This window comes from Etheostoma cragini, chromosome 8 (assembly GCF_013103735.1).
Source record: "Etheostoma cragini isolate CJK2018 chromosome 8, CSU_Ecrag_1.0, whole genome shotgun sequence".
Classification (NCBI taxonomy): Eukaryota; Metazoa; Chordata; class Actinopteri; order Perciformes; family Percidae; genus Etheostoma; species Etheostoma cragini.
This window is the reverse complement of record NC_048414.1, coordinates 24,391,997-24,408,552: the sequence shown is the minus strand read 5'-3', so window position 1 is coordinate 24,408,552 and position 16,556 is coordinate 24,391,997. Positions and strand designations below refer to the sequence as shown.

The 16,556-nt window shown below is 39.4% G+C and overlaps 1 protein-coding gene across 2 annotated transcripts in view; it reads left to right on the top strand.

The window, feature by feature from the left end:
- far1 (fatty acyl CoA reductase 1) overlaps positions 1–12,613 on the top strand; it is a 28,876-nt gene extending 16,263 nt beyond the window's left edge. The window contains exons 6-13 of one of the 2 annotated variants that reach the window (XM_034878395.1): positions 1,025–1,202; positions 2,398–2,442; positions 2,927–3,054; positions 3,167–3,234; positions 5,229–5,400; positions 7,553–7,682; positions 9,277–9,404; positions 10,013–12,613. In XM_034878395.1, the coding sequence (XP_034734286.1) occupies positions 1,025–1,202; positions 2,398–2,442; positions 2,927–3,054; positions 3,167–3,234; positions 5,229–5,400; positions 7,553–7,682; positions 9,277–9,404; positions 10,013–10,172 (1,009 nt within the window). In that variant the 3' untranslated portion in view covers positions 10,173–12,613. Of the gene's footprint in view, positions 1–1,024; positions 1,203–2,397; positions 2,443–2,926; positions 3,055–3,166; positions 3,235–4,421; positions 4,594–5,228; positions 5,401–7,552; positions 7,683–9,276; positions 9,405–10,012 lie in introns of both variants that reach the window. The other variant, XM_034878394.1, reaches the window with a different exon arrangement.
- Positions 12,614–16,556: the final 3,943 nt, after the last annotated feature.

The following is a 16,556-nucleotide window of genomic DNA, read 5'->3' as shown; positions in this document are numbered from 1 at the left end:
TGTGTGTGTGTGTGTGTGTGTGTGTGTGTCACATTGCTTCGTTTGTGGAGAGGCAGCGGATGTGAGGACATTAGGTGCACCTGTGTGACCTAGAGAGAAAATGTTAGTCGCACTGTGAGCTAACAGACAAAAACTAACACTGGTCACTGCTGTTGTCTGAAAAACAAAACAGACTGGACAAAATGTTGTGTTTACTGGTAAACCTTGTGACGACTGCTCACGTTACTCTGTCCTCTGTGACTGTCCACATCTAGGAACTAAGCTGTGCGTTGCAGGGAACAACTCCGAATGGCACAGGATCGGACAGTGGTTTATGGAGCGGTAGATTGGCTTGGAAAAAAACTCTGTTCTATAACGGAATGACTCATTTAAAATATCACTCTATTACGCAAATTTGATCGTGTGAAGCCAAAATCACGATCGTGATTAAAATTAATTGTGCAGCCCTACTCACAAAGTAGAAGGTTGAGCACCCGGCCGCGCTGGCTTCAATATCAAACATGCATACGTGACATGTGCGTTACGTGTAGATGAGAACTACTTGTTAAATGCCACCCTAGCTTTGATGCTTACACTACTGCGTGAAAATGGCAAGACTGGGTTTAAGTGTAATCCACATTCATCTATTGTAAGAGTAGCGTAAATTGTTACAATAGTGTTACTGACATTTCTGTTCTGAATAAATTGCCAAAAAATGTGCTACACATGCGTATAGTTCCTAGAAGATAAATTCTAATGAGTTTGGTGATTCCCTGACATTTCCTCTAGTGCCACCAGCATATCAAAGTCTTCACACCTGGAATATCAACATCTACTAAATGGATTTCCACACATTTTGTACAAACATTCATGCGGAAGTTAGCATTTAGCTTAAAGCACCGCTGTGCCAAGTTCAGCCTCACAGAGCAATTGGCATGGATGTAAAATCTTAGTCTTTGTTTCACAGGGTTGAAGACACACAATTTCCCTTACGTTTGGTGGTTAAATGTATCATATGAGACTTATTTTTTCTCTCTTTGTCCAGCTGGATGGATGAGGAGCTGGTGACTGCTCTGACACCCAAGCTGATCGGGAAACGTCCCAACACCTACACCTACACCAAAGCCTTGGCTGAGTATATGGTGCAGCAGGAGGCTGGAGACCTCAACATTGCCATTGTCAGGCCCTCCATAGTTGGAGCCAGCTGGAAAGAACCCTTCCCAGTGAGTGATTTAGGCTAGTAGTATGCATTACTTTTTCAGTTGTTTATTGCAACCCAGATTAATTGGTGGGACAGTTGGCAAGATCTCAACACCAATTACATTTCAGTTTTTGGAGAGCTTCATTCAATTTTAAATTGAACTGATTTTAAAAATAAGGTTTTTTGTATTTATTTTGACATTTGAAATGGGATGCACAGGATCCAGAGTTTTGTGGTTCGGCTGAATACAGAGTCCAGTGGTAAAGATTTTGCCAAATCCAAACACCAAATCTGTCACAAAAAAAACAATCTGCTGAATCCTGGATTACTACTTGGCATGTCTGAATGACATCAAAATGGAAAAGTAGCTAACCAGCTGATAGCATGCAGCTAAGACAGTAATGTTATCTTGCCGGTAGCCTGCAGCTTGATTTTTCCACACGCCATATCCACTACAGGAGTTGGCAAAGGAAAAAAATGAACTGAGAAACCTTTCTGCCTCCCTGAAGTCACTGTTGTGGCAACGTTTTGCCTGCCCTGCGAATGAGTTATGTAAACATACGACAAAGAAAAAGAGCATGTGGGCTCCGTTGTGCATTATTTATTTATTTAAGTTTCTTTTTGGGGGAGCATTTTAGCCTTTTATTTGTGATAGGACAGCTTAGATGTGAAAGAGAGAAGGGGAATGACATGCAGCAAAGGGCCGCAAATCGGAAACAAAACCTACGGCCACTGCGTCGAGAGCTAAGCCTCTGTACATGGGTGAGCTCTCTACTAGGTGAGCTACCCAGGCGCCCCTACTTCATACATTTGGAGAAATTCAAAACCTGTCTGCCATCTCATGGCTCTTTTTGTGGCATTGTTAACCATGTTGAAGGAAAAAGCTAAAATATAGCGTTTAGGGTTGCATTAAAATGACCCCATGCACTGATTGTAACAGGTTAAAGCATATAAGAATTTGTTGCTAAAGATAAGCAAGCAGTTCCTTTTGTTCGAGTAATTATGACAAGCAAATTAAGTAATTTGACATTTATTCCACTATAGTTACTGGTCTGAAAATTTAAAATCTGTTATGTTATAATCTCTTAAGTTATGTTGTTCAAATGCTTCAAAGGTAATGGGCAAGATTTATGCACAAGCGGAAACTAATGTCGATTAATGGACCCTATCATGTCACTACTAATTAAATGCTCCTTTTCAACTGACTGCTCTTTCAGGGTTGGATTGACAACTACAATGGACCAAGTGGAATATTCATTGCAGTAAGTATTGACAAACAGTTTAGGTGGTCTACCTTCAGTAATGAGAGCCTGTCTGTTGTTTTTAACCAATACTTTTTTCTTCGTCATCTATTTGACACAAAGCTGAATCAGGAAGGTTAATGTACAAATGCAGTGGTCTTATTGGGCCCCAATTCTGAGATGTGTAATCTCCTGGAGCTTGAACTTCTTTAAATGACAGACATCTTACTTGAAATGCTCTATTGACACAATTGGTAAATAATCGGGACTAGACTCTGAGCCTTTATAAACAGGTGGATAAGTGCACCGTGAGTAAAAAGTGATGTTGTAGATTAAATCTAAATTTACTTTAGTCTAGCTTGTCAGATCAAAGTGCAAGACCTAATTTTCACAACTAAACGGCAAAATGTGGATTATACATTGCCGCCTTTTAGTAAAATTGAGGATGTAACTGTTGGCATATAGCAACACCATGCAATAGAGGTCTTTCTTACGCTTTCTCTAGGCTGGTAAGGGGATCCTGCGTACAATGAGAGCGTCTAATGACGCGGTGGCTGACCTGGTGCCTGTGGATGTGGTCATCAATGCCACGCTGGCTGCAGCTTGGTACTCTGGATCACAGGCACTCAACAGGTTTGATCATGCCTTCTCACATGCATCTTCTTGTTAAGTTGTATAAAAATGTTGACCGTTATTTGAAAGTAAAATTCAGTTGATTTTCTCTGGACTATTCCTTCTTTTACAGGTCCAAAAACATCCTTGTTTACAACTGCACAACCGGTGGGATCAACCCATTTCACTGGGGGGAAGTTGGTAAGATGCGTCCAATGTTGCATAAACAGTCTCTGTAAAAGCGTGTCTAATGACATATTCTGATTGCAATCTGATCCACTGCCTGCCACACCCAAACCAAGAGCTCATGAGTTGTGGTTATGAACTGGATCAAAATGGAGTATTTTTAGAGTGAATCCCACCCTTTTATTTTTGTTAGCACACAGGTGATTGATGAACATTTCCCACAGACATTTTAACCAATCACACTTCTTGTCCTTTAAAAACTACATACAGATGAATGATAGTCAGTCAGTCAGTCCTGAACTACTATACAGAAATTGTAATACAGAAATACTGGATTGTTTTAAAATGTTATGGTTTGGAGTAAAACGTAGTTTTTACTGTACAATGATGTATCCCACAAGTTTGATTTGTAAGCACTTTGGTGCAGCCATAAGTCCTCTTGTTGCAATTTGGATACCGAGAATGAAATTGAATCACAGGTAGACCCAAGATTTATCTTAAAAAAAAAAAAAAAAACATTTTAAAGTTTGCATCCTTTGTCAGCCTCAAAACTTGTGTTGCGCAGCTCCTGGTTTTTATTATCTTTAGGGGTTAGACAGAAACTGACAAAAAACCCACATCATTCAACAGTCCTGTCCTTTTTGTTTTTTGCCATTCTGGAGATATCTACCCTATCATTCTTCCACAGGAGATAGTTTGCCCAACAAGGTTCAACGTTGATTATTGACAATGGCTTCAGTTGTTGACTTGAACATCTGCAATTCTATGAAAACAAGGCTCAATCTGCTGAGGGAAATAAATGTCATGACTACAAGCTCCAGAATAGCTACAATTAGACAATGTTGGTAAAATTAAAATAATTAATGACTTTGTAAAGCTCAAGTATTTAATGTAAACATCAGAGAAACCTCACTCAATAGGCATTTTAACATTAACCTAAAGCAGTACTTTAAACGGGTAGTTTTGTATTGGATTAGCATCCTATTGCATTGCTGTTTGTTTTGTTTATTCTGTGAGGTACACAAATTGTAACATACTAACATTTGGGTTAGCTGCAGTAAATCAAGGTAACATCAGTCTATGAGATGTATTTTCAGTTTATGAAAAGTTGTGACAAGATTTACTTTGCCAGCAGTTAGGCATTCAAAAATAAGTATAACTACTGATTGATGACTTGTGTTGAACAACCTTCTGTTTCTTAGAGTACCATGTAATATCCACATTCAAGAGGAATCCCCTTGAGCAGGCCTTTCGTCGGCCCAATGTTAATCTCACATCCAATCACCTAATCAATCAGTACTGGATCGCCGTGAGCCACAAGGCTCCGGCCTTCCTCTATGATCTGTACCTCAGGCTGATTGGACGAGAGCCCAGGTAACCTAATCGCCGACCCGGACTTGCCGCACTTGTTGTTTCAACACCCCCCCTCACACATGCAAACACACATCTCTGCTGCTTTGAACCTGTCCCTATTCTCGTAGTAGCCTAATGTTGTAGCTGCTATGCTGAGGTGTTACATGATGCTTGTGTGCCGTTTTGTTGTTGAAGAATGTATAACCCAGCTGCTCTCCTTCACATACTGGGGATTACTAATGGGTTCTGCACTCTTTACGTCTTGCTCTTTGCAATGTTTGTATTCTCAGTTGAGTTCCCAAAATGTCAGTACTAAGGTCATCTCAGTCCAGCTCATAAATGGACTAAGGCGGTCATGGTCTGAAGATTCATTTGGAAACCCAACCTAAGTGCTGGCCTATTGAAAAACCTGCTAACTGCTGAATTGTCAGTGAAATAAACCAGGTCTTTTGCTTTTAATTTTAATTTATTTTTTAAATTAAAATAGTTAATCTGCAGCCCTTCTGATGTTGTGCTGTTATGACTAGCAGTGCTAACGCCATTAGAGAGGGTCTCCATCTTGCCTATTATCAATTGAAGGAGGAAATGCACACCATCCTCCCTCTCATCCTCTTGTGTCCTCCATGTCCTGTCATATGTGTATCTCTCTTCTACAGAGTACTGTATAAACATGACCTTCAAGACCAATCCTTTAGAGCAGGCCTTCAGAAGGCCCAATGTCAATCTGCGCTCTAATTCCTTTACTAATCAGTACTGGACCACTGTCAGCCACACGCTGCCAGCCCTGATCTATGATGGCTATCTCAGGCTGACAGGCTCCAAGCCCCGGTAAGGTTGCAACTGCCCACTGCACTTCCCCACCCCCCCTTCGCCAGTCAGCCTCCACCTTTCCCAAACGCACCCTCCCCCATATGGTGTTTTTGTTTTTTTTGTTTTTTTTCTTCCTTCTTTCTTCTCACTAGCCACAGGTTATGTGGGATGGTGGGAACAGGGAAGGGTCTTGGGCTGAAGAAACAAAGTTTGCAGTGTCTGTACTTCAACTGGACTTAGTGAAGAGTGTCATGACAACAAGATTTGGCTAAAATTGGAGCATGTTTTCAGCTTTGCTCTGTTTTTGAGAATGTGCTTCTTAAGACTTTTTTTTTTTTTTAATTTTTCTTTTAATTTCAAAGACTTCCTTTTTGTGAACAAGCCATACCGTTAACATGACACCCATCTGAAGCATCAGCGTACTTTTTGGTTATTTAAAAAACGTTCATGTTGCACTGATTACAACCCCTAGGCATGTTATTTGATATAAACATTTGTGTTCTCTTTACTACAAGCTATAGGTATTTCAAACTTTAAACCCAATGCCATGCAAACCATTACCAAACGATACATCTTTAATGATTGAATTTCACTCGTTGTTTGGCTGTCTGAAATAATTTGGCTGAGTAGCTAGTTCACATTCTAGGTGTGTGATTGATTTGATTGGGTATGTCACCAGCTGTAATGTAAGTTACTATCTCTGCCTCTATGTGCTGATCAACATGCATGCCATTTCCTTTAAATCATTCACTTGAGGAACCAGAGTCATTTCAATCTGCCTCGATTAGTGTAAATGTTTAAAATGACCTAAATAGAACAGGACTGTCAATGGATTTAGTCCTTTTTTTTAAAAATTCATAACAAATTTGAAATTGTTGCAACTATGCAGCTTAAATGTTAACTTGAACTATAAGGTGTAAAACTCACTAAATTACACACTGTGCAGTTTGAAGACTCTAAAACCCTTGTATAACCCTCACAATAACGGGCACTGCTGTTCTTACATTCCCACCCCGGCACTCACCATAACACTGGTTACTAGTTGTGAATGATCATGTGGTCTCCTAAATCTGAACTAACACAGAAATGAAGTATGTTGACTGGATTCACTTGTGTAAACAGGATGGCAATATTGTATACATTGAACGTCTTTGTCCCTGGGACAAACTGAATAAATTTTGTTGTTTTGAATAATTTTGGGTAGAATAGATAATCTGTCTCGTCTAAATTTTAGGTCCACTTGACCGTGAACGTCTGTCCTGGCCTGCACACAAGCCAAATCCAGTTAGTCTTCAACTAAGTTTTATCAGTCACTGTCATCGGAAGAATCAGACCTAACAAATTGCAGTGCTGTGACAATTTGTACAGTTAATCATATAATTAAATAAAAATCTGAATCACTACTGTAAAACATGTTCAGTGTGCACTTCAGTTTAATGATACAATTCTAAAACTGGTGTACAAAAGTGTGAGCACCTTCTGTTAAAGCTTAGTCAAGCCATGTCGTGCTACTGAAATTTCAAATTCCATGAAAACTATTTCAAATTTAATTTTGTTGCTCTCCAGATAATCTATTCCATTGATTGAAGGGTTTAACTAAAATCTGCTCAATTACATCTTTTTATTATGAAAGTAATGACACATATAATGCAAAACCTGTAGTTTTTAATACTATTTATGCATGTCTTACAGTGTTAAATGATCGATGTTGAGACTAAATTTAAAGTTGCCCTGACAGATGTGCAAAAAAACCATTTTTGTGTTACTCCATCTTTGATGTTTATCCCTCTATTTCAAGTATTTAACCGCTGTTTCTGCTCTTCCTTTCCAATAAAATGGAACCCTGTCCTGCTCTTCATCCATTGATCCTCCTCTAACTTTATCACGCTGAATTCCTCCCATATACTCTGCCAACCCTTCTCTCTCTGTCCAACCAACCTCACTTTATCCCACCACCTTCTCTATTTACCCTGCCTCGCTCCTCTGATGCTCTTACGGTGTCATTCCTCTGTTTTGCAACTCTTCTGCATTGTCCTTCTTGTGTTTTGCCAATCTTGCCAACTTTTCTCTGGCCCTATGCAACCATCACCTTTTATCCATTCCAATTTTCTTTTTCCACCACCTTTATTGCTTCCTTTTTTTTTTCTTTTTTTTTTCCCACTCATCATAGAATGATGAAGACAATCACACGCCTCCACAAAGCCATGATGGTCCTGGAGTATTTCACCAGTCACTCCTGGGTGTGGAACAATGACAATGTTGGCATGCTGATTGCCCAGATGAGCCCAGAGGATAAGAAGGTATGGAGGACACAAATTACAGTTATCTTTTTGTATGGGGGGGGGGGGGAAGAAATTTGGTTTTCCTCCAATTATTCACGCTTTGTCTTTTCATTGTCCGTGTCCATCCCCCCATACAACAGACGTGTATACACTGAAGAGTTGGTTGACCGATTTACCACTCTGCTGTTGTCTGATAGTAGGCTGGCTACAATAGCGAGTCATTCATTTACAGTGACGTCAATCTAAAGTGAACAGAGATGTTTTTCATAACTGTCTGAAGGAATCTGCATTTGTGGAGGGCATGTTGGTGGATGGAAAGTGAGAGATTTTTTACTTTGTCCTTTTGACACAAGAGCTTTTGTTTTACTACTATGAGACATTGTCAGTTCTCTTGACCAAAGCATATCTCATGACAAAATAATCTAATACTATATTGGTAAGTACAGAGAAGTGTTTTTAAAGTTTGTCATTTTAAAAATATTTCTTGAAATTAGTTAATACTGTAGTGCCTTTTGTCCCATCAAAAAAGCTGCAGGCTGCTTGGGGATTAATAATCTTTATTTCCCTGAGGGCTGACTGAAAGCCTGCCAACAGTAACACCACCTCACTGTTCCCTGATCCACCTCACTGATCCAACACGCAATGTGCAACTGGGCCTTCATCTCTCAGCCAATGATCCTGTTTTAATTCTCCCCTTATAGTGGAAGGCACCACTGGAGTTTGAACTGGGCCAAAACTTAGTGCAGGCTCCTCACTGTGATAACTTATTGTTTGGTTTGTTGTTGGCATGCTACATTAGCATTTAGCAGATAGATAGATCTCTCCCTCCCTCCCCTACATAGCTGGTGCATACAGTAGATTGTTGCTGTAGACACTTGTTGATCTGCATTTTCTTATTTCAAATGTAGTTTGTATATTTAGATTAATATAGATTTGTAGCGTTCTCTGTTCTGTACAGTCTCACATTTTCAACATTTTTTTTTTTTTTTTTTTTTTTTTTTTTTTTAAAGTAAAATGTATTTTAATAGGGGTGGGGGGAAATCGATACAGCATAGTATCGCAATATTTTCAGTGGCAATACTTTATCGACACAGGCGCCACTTATCGATCTTTTATTACAAATGTGTTGGTCAGTTTTTCTGCTTGACAATCGCATTTTGCAGCAATAAAATTGAACTGATATGAACAAACGAAATGTATCTTTTTTTTTAGATAAAACAGTTGTTGACAAAGTTTCATTTTGGGGACATTTGAAATTGGGAAAAATGTAGAAGTTGGGAAATGTTATATATTGCAATATGTTTAAAATCGTGATAATATGGTATCGTGATGATATTGTATCGGGAGGCATCTGATAATTCCCACACCTAGGATTTATAGAGTGATTTTCACAGACATAACATACAAGATGATGCATATATTGAAACGGTACAAATAAAAAAATATTATATACAGTATTTACATTGTTGATGCCTATTGATACCAGCCATAAGTCACCAAATCAATATCAAGTTACAGCTCACATAATGCATGTCATTTTTGAAGACTGTACTTGTCAATTGCTGGAAAGTTGGCTTTTTGAAATTAATTGAAAACATTTTTATTTCTATAGGTGTTTAATTTTGATGTGCGTCAGCTCCACTGGGCGGAGTATATGGAAAGCTACTGTATGGGCACCAAGAAATATGTCCTCAATGAAGAGCTGTCGGGCCTGCCTGCTGCACGCAAACACCTCAACAAGTAAGAGTGAAATCAAATCAGCTATTCTGCCAACACTAGAGACACAATGACACATGCTGTATGTGGTGAGCTCTTATAGACTGCTGCCATTCTCTGTAGAGAGTAGGCATCTAGGTCATCACACAGTGGGTAAACCTCTACCCAGTATTTGACAAATACAAACTGTACAATGTAATGAAATTCTATCTCTGCATTTAATCCATCCTAAGCATTAGAAGCAATAGGCACTACAGTGCCCCAGGAAATATCCTTGAGATTACTGTAGTTCATCTTTCCGTTAACGTCTGATGTCTTTTACATTTGTCCGGAATATGAGGGTTTTTTCAGCCTAATTATTCTTCAGATTATTATTCTGAGTGGATGGTGCAGTCGGAGTGGCAGTAAATCCCAGTTTGTACAAAGCTCATGTGAATAATTCAGCATCCAGAAGATTGCAAGGAATTAGAGAGGGCATGAAATAAATATGATGCGTCTGTGTAAAGAAACCTGGCCTTGAGTATTACATACATGTTCCAAATATACTTACACTAGCAGACAAAAAATTGCAGCTTTTTTTAAATATAAATATTTTTATTTAATTTACTTAATTGTGATTGTGTTTTCCCCAGGCTGAGGAACATCCGCTATACCTTCAACACCATCCTAGTGGTGTTTATCTGGCGTGTCTTCATCGCCCGATCCCAGATGGCCAGAAACATCTGGTACTTTGTGGTGAGCCTCTGCTTCAAATTCCTCTCCTACTTCAGAGCTTCCTCCACCATGAGATAATAAGCCTTGTAGAGGCAAAGGGGCAAAGAAATGAAGAAACCCTGGCAGTGGACGTTTAGAGGTTCCTGAGCTCAAAGCCCTTAAAATGTTCCCATGCTGTCTGTTTCTGGCCCCGTGTTTCCCCTGACACTCAAGGATTTAATGGAACCGTTAAACCCATGAACACAGACCGAGCTACTGGAGAAGCCTGGAGAGTCCACAGCAGTCTAAATGTTGCATATCTTGGGTCTAACCTGATCTCATGCATTTCACAAAACCGAGGGCATGGATTCATCTCACAATGAACATTGCTTAGACTCGCAGCACTCAGACTAGTTAAAGAAGCAGGACCCCACACCCTTATTTTGTTTCCGGGTCGGGTGCTGTGCCAGTTTTACTGCTGCTTTCTTTAAGCTCCAGGGCACCCATACCTGCTCCATCTCGTCTGTCTGCTTGCCTGACTTCCTGCCTGCAAAACAAAGCTATGCGTTGGATGATGCTCTGCTGCACAAATCTTTAGCTGGTTTTGAGTCAGTCGAAGCTTCCTCTTATGTGATCTTTCATTGAAGAATAAGTACTCCAACTGCTATGGAAGTTATTTTTCACCTGAAAACATAACTCAACACTCTTGTCTTTTCATTGATTTTATTTCTCACTTGATGTTTTGTGTGGTTCTTGTAAATTTTCTGCTACTTAAGGTCTATTGAAATGTTTTAAAAGCCTGTTACAAAATGTATCATACATAGGATTAGGGTTTTCATGTGACAGCAGTTTTACAACAGATACTCCGACCTGAGCCAGTTTTGCAGGTTTAGTTGGCAGCAGTTGAAGAATGATTCCCTATTGACTCAGTTGAGTCTTGTTCAGGGACAGGCTCGCCTAGAAATCATGTTCAAACGGCCTTGCCCTTCAAACCACACCGCCAAGACCAAAGCCATTTCAACCAATTAGACAGTTGCACTGACTGCTGGGTGTAAAGAGAAAGTTGACATTGCAGGGGCTGAAGGGAGCGCACTCGTACTGAGCCGAGCCCCACCAAGAGTTGTTATTGGCTGTCTTTTACTCTTCCTGCTTGAAAACTTAACAGCAATGAACTCTTGTGTGTCCCCAGTGAACTGCAGTGGCTAGTTCCCTAATTACAACCAAGCACAATGCAGATTGTAATACAATGGCTTTATCCAGTGCCTACAAACTGATTGTTGTTGCATCAGCAGATCTTGAAAATCAAGTTTCTTCTATTTTTTTTTTTTTTTTTTTTGTCATGTCTAAAAGTCATTTTGTCTTATGCTGTTTTTGCCAAAACCTCTTGGCTAACAGCCTCATAGCTCAGTAGAGGATACTGGTGGAATTGAGGAGAAATGGTGTCACCTTTGGGTTTCTTTCTCCATTATGCTTGTGCATTTAAACCTTTTTTATTACTGATTTACACATTTTGTTGATATACAATGTCATGACTTTTATTCATTGGTCTGCTAGTACACTTCTTTTCAAATAGCTCCAACTGTAGCCCAACATCTTTTTGAAAGGTTTGTTACTTTAGTATTTTCCTCTTTAGTAATTCTTATGGGTCATGGGTTTGTCATGTTACTGGTTCATTAACTTAACCTTAATTGGGTCTGTAAATATATGTAGGATTTGTCATGTGCTAATGCTGTTTACAACCAGCGGCTGTTAAACTCTTCGACCATTCTGTTGCCTTCATCATTCTGTTTTCTTACATAAGAAATGTCTTTTATACAAGAAATGTTGGCTTGTTCGAGAATTGACAACATGAGCAAGACTTTTTTTCTTCTTTCTTTTGCATAAATTTCTCTGGGTTTTCATAGCAACTGATCCTTCTTGCCATATAAGTCTTTTACTAACGTACATGAGGTTTACCTGTGCACATTTGTCTTGTCTTTTACCTTTTCTCGGGCACACTACAATGTTAAAAGCAGCGTTTGACCATGTGCTCATCTTCAGTTGTGCTTGCATGTGTCTTGGGCCATAGCAGCTTCAAACACTTACATGTACGTCTAGTAGTGTGTGTCCTGGATTACAAATGTTTAAGCTTCAATGGTGTGTGTATTGATCACCTGCAGCTTTTTTTTTTTTTTTTTAACTTTTCTGGCTTGTTTTTGTTGCTAAAACTGTTGCTCCTATTTAACATGGGCAACACAAAATGGGTCCATATGCTTAAACTGTACTACTATACAAAATGTTTGTTTTCTGAGGTTTATTTGCGTTGACTTGTTATAGTATGTTAATTTTTTTCATGTGTTCATGTGGTTCTCAAGGTGACTTTTTTTTTTTTTTTTCATTGCTTCTGCTTTAAGCATGAGGAGCATAGGTGTGTTCTTTCAGAAGGAAAAGGAGTTTTTGCCACAGGCATTGTCAATGTGTGAAAAAAAAAATCAATGGGTGCCTTTTGTTTGTAAACCAAAAAATAAGGAATAAACTGTTTGATCCTGATTACGACATTTGTTTTCTTTAGATTAGAACAGTCACTACCAAAGACAGTAAAACAAATAATTAGTCTGAATCTGTGGAGCTGACCGGATTCCTGTGGTAGCGTAGAAGTCCTGTATTTCACACACAACCTGGAAACCAGACCAAAATACAAGCTAACAGCTCCCCAAGATTAAATCCTGCCTTTTTAATGTGTGTTAACTGACGAATTGAATTTTCTTTAAAGCGTTAAAGTTTTCTTGGCATTACTGGTATTTTCCCAGGACAGTTATCAGTGACATGGTAACCTTTTCACCTTTTTGCACACTTTTGTATTTGGTTTCAAGTCTGAAACTTGATTGGGGTTGGCTGTGGATCCTTATCGCATAAAAGCTATGACAGATCAGTTGGTGTGTAACTTTATATACAGGGCCCGGTAGCATGACTACTGGTTCACATGAAGGCTGTCTGATCAGTTGCCCTCATTTTACTATCGTTGCTAAGCAAACTTGACACTGGAGATTGTGTCAAAATCAAACCTCATTTCAGTGAACAAGGGATTCCTACTTTACCCAGCTCTTGGAAAATAAATTCTATAAAGAAGTTCAGAAGAAAAATAAACTAAATTTGACCAACAAAAACGAGTAGCATTCATATAATTAGTGCAGTGTCTGTTAAAATAAATCATTAGAGACAAATATTACAATTTCTAAAATGTTAACATAGTTGAGCACAACTGTCCACGCCGTCTCCACTGTGAGGATCTTTCATGGCCTAGGGGTGCGGAGGGTGCTGCAGCACCCACTAACAAAAAGACACACCACTACAACCATAATTTAAAAAATAAACCTTTTTAATAAATTGATTTTTAATATAAATCTAATTCCTTTCATTAGAAAATGTGTAAATAATACATTTTAAAATTTGGTTAGTAAGAGATAAACACAATTTGATTAGAATGAATCTGACGCTAATGAGTGAAGAGAGTTGTGGGAACTTTCCCAGCGAGTCAGCAGTACAGAAGTTTGCTAGCAATGGAACAAAAGTGCATTTTGAATTTCTTTATAAATCAACCACAGGCTAAAAAGCCTAAAAGATGGGAGACAGAAAACTCAGCAACTGTAACTGAAAGAAGTAGCAGGAGCAGCGCCTCTCCACCTCCACACTCCCAGAGCGACCTGTTGGCAACAAACCACCAGGTAGCTAACGTTGTTAGCCAAGCTAGCAGCACCTCACTCCAACACTCCCAGAGCGACCTGCTAGCAACAAACCACCAGGTAGCTAATGTTGTTAACCAAGCTAGCAGCACCTTACCCCCACACTCCCAGAGCAATCCGCTATCAACAGACGACCAGGCAGCTAATGTTGTTAGCCGAGCTAGCAGCACCTCACCTCCACGCTCCCAGAGCACCCTGCTAACAACAGACGACCAGGCAGCTAATGTTGTTAGCCGAGCTAGCAGCAGCCGTGCAGCCGCAGAGGGAACTCAGTGCTGCAGCCTCCGGGTTACACATTTCCTGGTAGACGTTTTGGAGATTTTTTTTGTGTTAAAACTGCAACACAAGGTAAGAATGCTGGTTTATTATTTTGCTGCCGTTGTGCAGTAAATCAGCATCAACTGTTCAGCAACAGTTAAACTTTTACTGCTTTAAATTTGCTATTGCTGTGCTACAAAAACTTTAGGCTGCATTTCACGATTTCAATGTTTGTGTTGGAACTGACTTCTTGCCTCACTTTCATTTGATTTAATATAATTCAGTGATGTGTTTAGTGGCTCTGTTTTTTTTAACCTGTAGTAGGCCTATTCTGTGCCATTGTTGCCGCCTTGTGCCTACATATCCTGCATTACCTAGTTAGTCCTGTCTTGTATTATGAACTTTATTCTTGTTTTCATGCTTGTGGAACGTGTAGCCTACATGTGTTACAGTTTTATTATCGAAGCCTCAGTACTGTTTTGACACGACAAAGTGCCTTTGTTTTAATAAAGAGTCTTTCTCTTGACAGTAGGCCTATGGGTAAGAAAGAAATTTATATTTGGTTAATTAACCAAATATAAATTGAAAAAATAGTCCAGTCTATTATTTGCTGGTGTTTCCAGTTCAGTAGCCTATGGCATGCTAATTATTGTCTTGGATAGGCTATTTATAATGAATTGAATCTCTATACAGTGAAATAAATTGTGATGGATGCTGTTAGGTGTGTGGTGGTTTACTTTGGCTGAAAACGTCACTGGAAATTTGTCAGCACTCCCAATTCAAAATATGATTCCGCGGATCTGGGCCCTTTGGTCCAAAGTTCCTGTACCATGGTTATAGATGCCTGCATGTCACCAAGTTTCAGTGTGAATTTCCCCTCGTCAATGGAAGGGACCACTTTCTTTGCTCCTGCGGATAAGTCCCCTTTTATTGCAACAGTGAACGGGTCTCTGGCAAAAACGGCCACCTCTGTGGGCAGAACAAGTCCATCCAATCGACCAGCAAAGTTCTTTTTCAGGCTCGCAATGAAATCTGTCATCACATCCGTGATTTATGGAGTGGATGAGATGCATTTGCTGAGTTTCGGAAAATTCATCATTTGGCCTGTGCTCAAAACAGTTCCGAAAAGGTCCAGTTTAACTTGGAATGTGCGCATCTGTTCCTCAAGGTTAATGTCAATTTTGTCTCTGCCTTGTAGTCCCAAATTTAGATCATTCAGGTGTTTGAATATGTTGCTCAAGAAGCAGACTTTGGCCATGAAGTTGTTGTCCAGTATGCAACTTAAGTGTGTTTCTGCCTTTTTTGTTTTGCTGCTGTGGAGGAAAGTTATGATCTCCTCTCTGAGACCACAGAAACGCTCCAGTGCTCTAACTCCAGTACCCCCGGTCATCCTCTCCTAATTATCCTAATTCCTAATTAATCCTAATTAACTAATTATATTAGCATGGAATTAATAAACAGGTTTTTTTAGACTGCAGATAGTAATGCAATTGAATAAAATGTTAAGATTACATCTGTCACAATGAAATGTAGCGGCCAAAAATAGGAGTACTCTTAGAAGGTGTTAGATATCCATACTGCCTTTGTTTGTGATCAGGAGACTTTATTTTGATTATTTTTTCAAGGATTATTTTTTTGCGTCAAATGTTAAAACTTTCAGGGCGACTCTTTCCAGGATTCAGAGGGCACGCTCCTCCTGCAAGAGGCTGTGGAGATTGACAGTATGCAGTACGTGGTGGTCACAGAAAGTGATGCATTTCATGTTTCTTTATTGTCTGGAGCAAACATTAAGGCCAACTAGTTGGCGTTGGCTACAGACAAGGGCTCACTCCGGTCAAAAATATATCTAATATGCAGTTACCAAAACACGTGTCTATTGCACAAGGAGTATTGAAATATGCATAGTTTATGTCCATTTTAACTTGCTGGCAGTGTTTTTCCTGCCTTTGGCTGGAAGTGCTGCATTTATTGGCAACAATGTTCCGTTACCCACATGCACAAATCACAAATGCCTCACCGCACATATGCTTTATGATGGCTACAGGTGTGTCGTATGACGAGCAGTGTGCAATTTGTTGGCTGGTGGCAGTCTGTTGATGTACTGTGTGTATGATCACATTATTTTTATTTATTTATTTATTTTTAGACATTTTAATGCAGAAATAGTACATACTTTATCTTTAACAGCAAATACTGAATGAGTCCAAGACAATTGTCCTTTGGGACCACATAAATCAATCTTATCTTAAAAGTTAGGAGATCACCTAAGTCAGCATAGATCCTCTGGGAACGATGCATGACTATAAATTCACCTGGCAGTCCATCCAACAGTTTGCCATCCCTAAAGCCCAAAGTCCTTCTGTCTTCTTAGTATTTGACTTTTAGATCAATATGAACGATTCATAAAAATTACCTTAGGACATAGATATACACTCACCGGCCACTTTATTAGGTACACCTGTCCAACTGCTCGTTAACACTTAATTTCTAAGCAGCCAACCAC